The following is a 10,132-nucleotide window of genomic DNA, read 5'->3' as shown; positions in this document are numbered from 1 at the left end:
ACGGTTCCTGGTGGTGGCGCGTTCCGGTTCGCGGCAGACGGCGTCTGAATCTGCGGTGAGGAACGCATTCCCCACCCCTGTTTCCTTCCTGTTTTGCTGTGCCGCCCGTCCGCCATTAATTTAGGCTCCACGGAGCTTTCGGATCCGGTGGTTTGTTGTTCCCATTAGGTTAGATTGAGGCTTCTAGTTTCTGAGTCGGCGTTGAGCAGCGCATCCCCCCTTCCCCCACCCACACACCCGCCCCGCTCTGTATTTCCTGTTGCTCCGCCTTCATGCTTCGCCGTTGATTTTTGGTGCCCGAACCCTTCGATTCTGGCCGTTGTTGTTGCTATTAGGTTAGATTAGGTTGCCTTGTAATTCCAGTTGAATATGGCTCAGACATCTGGTTTAATTTGTGGTAAGCGTGGGTGTGGATAGGTCTTAGTGGTGGTAAGCGTGGTCGGTTCTAATAAGGATTTTGGTCTGGTGTTAGTGTTGTGGATGTGGATGTTTAGGACATCCAATAGTGTTTGGTGTTTATGGATTTCAAGTTGTGCATCAGTGGCTGAGGATTTGAAAAGTAACCCTAAGTTTTTTCACATAATGTTGTTTTATGTTGGTTTTGTTTGATGCGGTGTGTCTATTGATTAAGCTTTGTGGTGCTCCAATTAGCATGTTTACAATGCTTGATTTTCTTGTGATGTCTTGTTCTGTTCAAATATCATGATGTTTATATTGAACTTGCCAATGACATTGCACTCAAATTACCAGATGCTGAAACACTGCTATGTATCGGTGTTGTCTTGTTATGGTTAAATTATCATGATGATGGTATTACACTTCACTGTCATGTTACTGTAGTTACCAGTAGTTTTCTAGTCTAACTACATGTAGCACAATGCTCATTTCTCATTCATTTGTCTGGTTGGTTTATTAATCAACATGTGTGAATGCTATTTTTTATCACTGGTAATTTGGTTGTAACTTACCAATTGCATTGTGCCTCAATTATCAGTCACACATGCTTTTATATACCTGTGCCATCTGTTTTACTTTTTTTTAGCAGGTGTGATGAACCAAGTGCAGTTTGCTTGTTTTCTTTTATCAGCTGTATTATTGCTTTGTCAAACACCAGTTTTATAAATGTTGCAGTTAATTGTGATATCAGTTTTTCAAAGTCATCTAATGGTTTCATTCGCTTTCCTTTTTTTCCTACGTGTCAGGGAGACAATGCCGAGGAAGCGCAAAGGAGATGGTGATGGAATCGATAAGGTTCCTTCGAAAAAGGCGAAACGCCCTCCTCCATGGAACAGAGCCTCACCCAGTTCGCTTCTTCTAGCATGCAAGGACATGAATGATGACAGGAAGGCTGCCATTGATGATATGGATTTAACTAGCCTTCGGAATATCCAGTGTGACCATCTATTCAACAATCTCAGTGTGTGGCTTGCTGATCTCTACGACCCCAATTCGCGTGAGGTGGTCGTACTAGGCCGAGGCAGGCTTCCGGTCAATGAGGAATATGTGCATCGTGTTATGGGCGTGCCGCGTGGAGGGAAGGATGTCCCTTACAACCTCCCTACTGAAGCTGATATTGAGTTAGGGCTTGAGTTGTTTGGCGAGCTTGGATATGCCCCAAAAATGACTGAACTCGTTGATCTCATAAAGGGTTCTGAAAATTCTGATGATACTTTCAAGCATATGTGGCTTCTGCTTGCGGGGAATACAGTCATTGCCCCGACCACCTCCAACAAAGTTAGCCCCCGATGGTATGCTGTGCTGGTAAGTTTTTTTGTAATTATGTCATTTTCTTTCTTGGGTGCCTGATAACTTTACTATATGTCAGTGTGGTAACTTTCATATTTTTTTGTGGTGCATTCGGTGAACTTCAGTTTCTTTTTGTTTTTTAACTTGCAGCGTGACATCGATGGTATTAAAAATCTCAATTGGTCCAAATTTATTGCTGATGAACTACACAAGGCGCTGCTGAAACGCAAGCCTACCAGGGGTTGCCTTCTCTTCTACAATGTAAGTGACGATGCTTTCCTCTTACCTTCTCTTCTGTCATTTGTCATTTCTTTGTCATTTTGTGTCTGATTTTTGTTTGTGTTTACCATGACGCTTGTATTTTTCTTATCAGCTATTGTACATTCATGTGATTGATCTTTCTGGACTTGGCATCATATTGCCTGATGGTCCTTTTCCCATCAATGTCTGGACAAAGAAGCTGATAACTCTTGTCCTCAACAAGGATGTTCAGGCTGACAAAGTTTCTTTCGGGAAACTATCGGTAATATATATCTATGTTTTTCAGTTCACACACTGCTTTGCAACTGCATTTTCTTTTCATTGTTTTTTGTTGTTACTTATCTGACATGTCGCTACATTTTTTTCCAGTTGAAGCCTGAGTTTGGCATGAATTTCTGTCTGTTTGGTGGTTTGGAAGGTCTTGACAAGTTTATGCGTGTTCATACTGCCCCAAGCTACAGTCAGGAGGTGAGCATGTAACCTAGTTTCTTGAATTTTTTTTTGCTGTTTTATGTTCTTTCATTGGCTGATAACTTATTTGTGCACTCAATGTGGTGACCGTCTTTTGATGCCAACTTGACACTCTTTACTAATTTGTTTGTTTCCAATGTGTCATATCCTCTATAAAGGATAATAATTATGATGCAAGCATGTGATAATTCTTAGTGTAATGCCTTGATAGCTTTGTTGCATTCCTATGATAACTCGATATCATGATAACTTTGGTTGCATTTCTTGTGATGATTCTTAGATAACTTAAGTTTTTTTGCTGATATCTAACTGTGTTGTTTTAGCTTTCTCGTGCATTGATCTTCATTTTCATGGTGACTGAATGTTTGCTAAATCATGAATACATTCATTTGTTTACTGCAACGACACCACACATTTGTTTTTGGTATTGTTCTTTTGTGTGTGCTTTTTTGTTAACTCATGATAACTTTTGTTGCATTTTGGTGATAACTTACTAGTTATTTCTATTTTTTGCATTTTTATGTTGAACAGAAATTTGCCAAATCAACTCACATAGTTGCTCGGTTCACGTCCGCCATGGCTGGCATCCTAGGCAATCTTGTGGAATCATTCACCGCTTTAGATGATGAGGGCCATTCAGATGCATCCCGTCAGCTAGACGCTGGATTGAACGTTCTCTCTTCTGCCGCCCGTACGACGTCAAGGACTACGCGCTCATCACAAGGCAGGCGGCCAGAAAGCCCTGGAAAGAATGTTGCTGAAGATTTTGATAGTGATGACGAGTATCACGGAGGCAATGATTCTGATTCTGACGCTGACTCCGATGATGATGACGATTTTAATGATATGGACTATCGAGTTGTTCGTCATCGCTGTAAAGATCCTTTTGTTGTTTCAGGCAGTGGTACCGTGGATGTAGATATGGGCAGCGGTCCAGCTGATGATGACACCACACATCTTGATGGTGCAACTGTCAAAGCTCATGATGGCACAGGACCAGATGTTGAAGACATGCCTGTCCGCCCTGTCGATGATAACCTCAATGAGTCTCAGATCTTACTCACTGGCACATCTCATGCAGCATCTGTCGAATCAGGTGATGGAGGGCTCAGCCAGCAAGGTCTGACAGACATGCAAGTTGAGGCAGCCACTGAATCTTCTGTCAAGCGGTGCGGTACTCAGCTTCTGAAAAATTTGGCTTACCAGTGGCGCAAGAAACTGAGGCTACCATCACCCTCCCATTCAGCTTCACCAACTGTGCCATCACCCCCCCCCCGGTCCAACTTCACCAGTTGTGCCTCCTAGCCCATCGCAAAGGCTGTCTTCACCAATTGCACTGTCAGCATCTGAGATTCATTTAGCTGTGAAGAAAGTTGTGGTCCAGGAGCTTGGTATACTTGTGGCTGAAAAAGGAACCGGTGTCTCCGTCCCACTATCCACCGTGCGGAAGGAGGCCCCACGTAGGTGAATGATTATTTCCATGGTCTTTTTATCAATTATGTGCCTGAAACAACATGGTAAATACAGTTGTTTGAGTAAGGTAGTTTGGGTAATTTCATGTTGGTAATCAACTTGCTCATTTTTCCTTTGCAGGGCACCCGGCAAACAATATGTTGCTGCTAAGGATTCAGGGATTGCACCAGTGAAAAGGTATTCACATTCTTACTTTCGTTTATGTTCAGTAGTTCTTTTTCTGTTTTTCTATACTGTTTTCATGTGCATTGAAACTATAGTTTTGTTTTACACATACCAGCAAGATGGTTATTTTGTTCTTGTTGTGTGATAACTTATCTTGATGAACATTGATAACTCAACTTTGCCCCCCTGATAATTTAGAGTTACCAATCTTGATAGTTGTATGTGCTTGTAACATTTGGTTATTTTTTTCATTCAGTGCACCTATGAAACAAGTTGCTGCTGCTAAGGGTTCACCAAGTGTATCAGGAAAAATGTGTTCACATACCTTTCTAGTTTGCAGTTATTCAAAACTAATTGCTGGTTTTTTTGTTCATATCATTTGGTAACTTTATATTTCTAGTCCTTGATAACTCTGTAATTTTTTCCCTGGATGCTACTTATACCTGAAGTATGTGACATCTTTTTTTGTTTGAAACATGTGGTAAATTAGGTTTAACAACATGTGTAATCTCACTACTACCCTTGTGTACCCATTTTTCAGTCGTTCAAAAGATAAAACTGCTGTGAAAAAGGTGAAATTCGCCAAGACCAGATCCTCTTCACGACTAAGGGCAACATTGTCGCAGACAATGTCATCGAAGACAACAGAAGTTATCCATCTTGATGAATCTCCCACGGCGACATCTCCGTCTGAAAAAGCAGCAGCATCTAGCAAGGGCGCATCTGATGTTGTTGCGGCGACATCGGCTGGTGTTTCTGATGATGTTGTTTTTCAGCTTGCTGCAGCGGCAACTGTTACTATTGTTGTTGAAGATACCGCCAGCGTGGCTGTGGCTGTTGAATGTGAAAATGAAGTCGTCCCAAATATAGTGCATGATGGAAGTGAAGGTATTTCTGTTCGCCATCACCTTTGTTTTTGTTTCTTGTATGTTATGATGTTTTATGTTGACGATGTGTTGAATCTTTTTCTGCTGTAGCCGTTCATGTCACTGAGAAAGTTGTGGGAGGTACCCGAGTCAATATGCCTATTGATACGGCTACAGCTGGAGGTCAAGAGAATGATGCCCATAATCCTGTTGGCACAGGTTGGTAACTTAACTTTCTTATGTTGATAACTTGTCTGTTTAATCCATGATAACTCAAGTTAATGTTTCTGGCACTAACAAATACAATGTCCTCTACATGTTTTCCTGATGTATTTTTTCCTTATTTGTGTGTTACTTGTGGTGTTTGAAGCAGTATCTGACCCTACGTTGGAGTCGAGCACCCCTGAAGCTGGAGAATACGATGGTAATTTTACGCCACCCAGCTGCTCTATTGGGCTTGATGCCATCTTTGGTGCGAGTCCACAAGTGCCACCATCTACTGAAGCAACTCCAACAGCTCAAGCTGCACCAGCATTGGCTCAAGTACCACCTGCAGCACCACAAGCATCGGCGGCGGTGCCATCTGTTCAAGTACCATCTGCAGCACCAGAAGCACCTGCGGCGGCGCCATCTGCTCAAGTACCACCTGCAGCACCAGAAGCACCTACGGCGGTGCCATCGGCTCAAGTACCATCTGCAGCATCAGAAGCACATCCGGCGACGCCATCGGCTCAAGTACCACCTGCAGCACCAGCTACTGGCCCTGTCGCCGTTCTAGGGCTCGCATCTCCTATTGATGCTAGCTTGAAGGGCAAGGCAGTGGTAAAAGTTACCAAGGCGCAACCGGTTGCTTGGGCTCCGCCACCCAACTCTGGTAAGTGAAGACCTTGTGTCTTCGCTTTTATGCAGCGAGAGTGATGGATTGAGATATGTCAGTGTACATCGTATCGTTTGTGCCTTGGTGTGCTCTTTTTATTTATGTGTTTGGAACTTGCTGTCATTCCGTGTGTATGGATGAATGTAATACTACTTCTATGCTCTGTGTGATGTAAATGAACATTTGTGCTTTCAGTACCCAGAATATATATTTCTGTTGTGTCCGCTACAATATTTTGTACGATGCTAGCATAGACGATAACTCCATCCTCTTTCCCCCCTGGTAACTTTGTCAGTTTTGAAAGCCGATGTTATCCGTTACTAACTTTTAGTAAGCGCGTGATACGTACATCTCCTATCATTGCCTATTTATTTTCCTTAATTTATTGTTATGCTTACAAAACAATACTGCACTGGTAGTAGCAGGGGTGTACTCTTATTCATCTGAACTTTTTTATTATTCCCTCATTTTTTAATTACCCTGATAAGTCTATATGACACTATCTTGATAACTCAAATGTTCAAATCCTGACAATTTACAAACCACTGACACCATAACTCCAGCCACATATGCATTCTTTACCAATTCTGGGCTATACAATTCTTTTTGGTCTTTTTTTACATGTTATGATGATTTGTTGATATCACAGCTGTTCCTTGTTATGCACCGGTGATATCTAATTTGTTCCTTAAAAGGCCCTTACATGTGTGCTGGTAATCCACATTCACATTACCTGGTATCTTCTATATTGTGTTCTTGATAACTTTTTGTATCTTGTCTCAATTTTTAATACTTGTTTTTTTGCAACAATTTATCTTGTTTATCACTACCATTCATGTCCTCATCGCTATTTTTTTTATTTAAGTAATACCGGAAGCTGGTCGTGTGCAAGTGTATGATGTTGAGATTGACGATGATGAGGTTCTCATGTGGTGGGAAGAATTTGAGCATGACAATCTAGCATTAAAAGGGAAATCTAATGTTCAAATAGGTGATTTTTTTTATGCTCCATGAACATTGCAACCCTTGCACAAACCCCTTTCTTTGTTTTTCAACTATGGACCACCACTTGATAATCAAAACATGTGGCAGTTGATAAGTTTTGACCCATCACTTGATAATTCTTTCTCCCATCTGCTGATAACTCATGTTTTTCATTGTTTTTTTTTGACTTTTTGTTTTAGTCATGTGCTTGTTACATTATACATCTTAATTATGTTTTTTCTGTTTTTACCAGACAACCCTCAAAGTCCAACATTTGTTACACCAGAGTTACCACCTCGCACAGAGCATTTAGTACGCAGTTCAACCCCTAAATCCTTTATTCAGAAAGTTAGGGTCACCCACCCGTCCAAAAACATGCTCCCGCCTTTTGCCACCCTCACACCGAGCGAGGAGGAAGAGTATGTTTACAATGAAGTTATCAAGCATACTACGGATTCCAACTCTAAGATTAAAGAGTATGTTTCCATACTTTTTCTCATATTTTTTTAACATAAATCATTATTTGTGTGCCATTTTTTGAAATTTATTTTTTAAATCTTTTTTTTGTATTTTTGTAGTGTTAGGGTCATCGACATTGATGGTAGGTGGGTCACCCTCGATGAGCTTGCCAACTGTGTGAAGGGAGTTGGGCAACTATCAACCAGCATTGCCGAGTTACATGTTCGCATTCTCCAGTATAAGGAAACGCCAAACAGGCTCATCTTCCCTTGGCTGCTATCTGTGTATCTGTCGATAGGAGACTTCAAATCCAAGTGTGTATTGAAGTATTTTCGACGGGACAAGTCTTACATTCTTAGTCACCAGCATCAGGTATGTTATGTTTGCTGGATATGGCAACTTTACAGTTAGTGTCTTGGTAACTTCCTGTTAATATCAGTAACTTCCTGTTATCTGCGGATATTGTTTGTTCTTCATGTCATGATAACCTCTTTCATGCACACTAGCAACTTGACCTTTCTGCCCTGATAATTCTTTTTCTAGTTGCCTCCCATGTGAATTTTATGACCATTTGTTATCTTGGTAATTTTGTTTCTTTTCCAACTCCTTCTATGCTTACTGCCTTTTAATTTTTTGCAGCTGCTATTCCCTGCTTTGCGAAAGTTGGGCCTCGGTCCAGATGACGGGCATTGGTATGTGTTGTCACTAAATCTTAGGGCGAAGAGGTTTGAAGTTCTAGATTCATTGCGTGAACAAGATAGTCCTTCTCTTCTCGAGCATGCGACAAGATACATGAACGCTATAAAGAAGGCTTGGTTGATAAATTACAAGGACTCGTATAAGCAGATTCAGGACTATGAACTTGTGTACATTGATGTGTTGAAACAGCATAATGGGTTAGTTCTGGATTATTCACTCTCTTTTTAACATCCCACTATATGTTTCTCATCCATGTTTATTGACCCGGTCGCAAAATCCAATTAAACTGATTTTGTGTTATTTTTTTCATCACAAATGTTTCAGCATTGATTGCGGATTTTTCGCCTGCACGTACCTTGAGGTGTGGGATGGCAAAAAATTTCCAGCCTTAACTCATGAACAAATTCCAGCTCTCCGGAAAATTATGACATTGAGGTGGTTAGATCATTATCAAAACAAATGCAAACAGTGGCGTTATCATCTGTTCAGCAGCGGGTGATGAGGTGATATTTTTTTTACGACAGTGTGATAACTTCTACTAAATTGTGATGATAACTTTTTTTTATGAATCTGTCATGACAATGCCATGGAGAAAAGTGTTGACATGCTGTTTTACTATAGTATACACAGTCCAAAGTCACTGACTATATGATAAATTCACTACTGTGATTATAATTTTTTCATAAGCAATTTTTAGAAGTGCAAGCAGGCCTAATTTTTTGTTCATAAGTAATACAATGCAGTGCTGGTAGCCTTCAAAAAATGTAGATATAAAAATATTGGATTTACAATTCCATGTCAATTCCATCATACATTGCTGGTAACTGGCATAATAGTGTACTGATAGCTTGGTTAAGATATAAAAATTTTGGATTTACAAATCCATGTCAATCCCATCAAACATTTGCTGGTAACTGGCATAATAGGGTACTGATAACTTGCTTAAATTATAGATATACACCTTTTGCATTACAAAGCCATGATAAATCCATGATACAATGTTGATAACTGGAATGTTATGGGGCTTGTAGCTTGCACATTATGGTCCATGAAAAAAATGTAGCCACCATCTTCCATTTTAATAGCACCTTCTTCATTTATCTTGCTAGGGGAGATTTGCATTTGCGTTTGTCATGTTCCAGACTCCCGCACACACCACATTTCCTTTTTGGCTTGGGTTTTGCAATCTCAAAACCTGACTGCTTTCTTTTTGACTTTGGCCGCCCCTTCGTTGTAGTCTTGGGAGGGTCTAGTATCAACTTTGTGTTTGAGGATGGAGCTGCATCAGGATGTGGGGGCTGGATGACAAAAGCATGATTTTTTTGCTAGCATGTATCGTCACCCGCACACTTTCTTGTTGTGTGGCAGGGTTACCCTATCGCTGCACATTAGTAGCACTTTCTTGTTGTGTGGCGGGGTTCTCCTGTCGCTGCACATTAGTGGCACTTGTTTGCTATGTGGCTGGGTTCTCCGGATGTCTTGCATCATGGGCGTTTTGGTGCTGTGTGACGGGGTTGTCTTCATTCATCCGCCCCACAGGTATCGAGCAGGGATCCGGCTGTCCTTGAAACGATCCTTTTGCTTCTTCCTTTTCCTTTCTTGCTTTTTTAAGTTGATTGTTCTTCAGGGTTTCAAGCTCCTCCTTGAAATTATACAGGTGTTTTCTTGCCAATCTGGTCCCATCATCTGTTAGGCAAGCGTCTTTGGTTGATGCCTTAAATTCTTTAAGAATTGACGTGTATCGCATGACGCTTTTCCCCTCCTCTCGCATCGACCTCTTAACTGTCGGCTGTTCGAAATCAGGTTGAATAAGATCCTCCTCTGGATCCCAGGTCCACCTCTTTAGGATGTACTTTTCAGGTATCTCGTATACCCCAATTTGGTCCATAACTCGTAGTACATGCGCGCACAGTAGCCCATCACGATCAAACTTGCAGCAACTACACGAGTATGTCTCTTCATCCATGTTTGTTTGCACATGGTAGTCCCTGTCTCCATATTTTGGTATTATCCCCCGCACTGAGCTGACCTTGAAATTACCATCATCCAATGTGTCGCATTTGTATGCTGATTTCACCTTCATCTCCACCTGGAACTTGCAAAACAAGTTATGTGTGTACAGCCCCTGCAC

At 41.2% G+C, this 10,132-nt stretch overlaps 1 protein-coding gene across 1 annotated transcript; it reads left to right on the top strand.

The window, feature by feature from the left end:
* The first annotated feature begins 1,209 nt into the window (after window positions 1–1,209).
* Window positions 1,210–5,864, top strand: LOC147965586 (uncharacterized). The gene is made up of 11 exons (XM_087530516.1): window positions 1,210–1,761; window positions 1,897–2,007; window positions 2,120–2,269; window positions 2,377–2,475; window positions 3,010–3,735; window positions 3,848–3,942; window positions 4,072–4,128; window positions 4,373–4,429; window positions 4,658–5,004; window positions 5,094–5,201; window positions 5,356–5,864. The coding sequence occupies exons 1-11, from the start codon at window positions 1,210–1,212 to the stop codon at window positions 5,862–5,864; spliced, it is 2,811 nt and encodes a 936-aa protein (XP_087386642.1).
* Window positions 5,865–10,132: the final 4,268 nt, after the last annotated feature.

This window comes from Triticum urartu, chromosome 6A (genome assembly GCF_056163025.1).
Source record: "Triticum urartu cultivar PI428250 chromosome 6A, HENAU_Tu73, whole genome shotgun sequence".
Taxonomy (NCBI): domain Eukaryota; kingdom Viridiplantae; phylum Streptophyta; class Magnoliopsida; order Poales; family Poaceae; genus Triticum; species Triticum urartu.
This window is presented reverse-complemented; position numbering and strand designations above follow the sequence as displayed.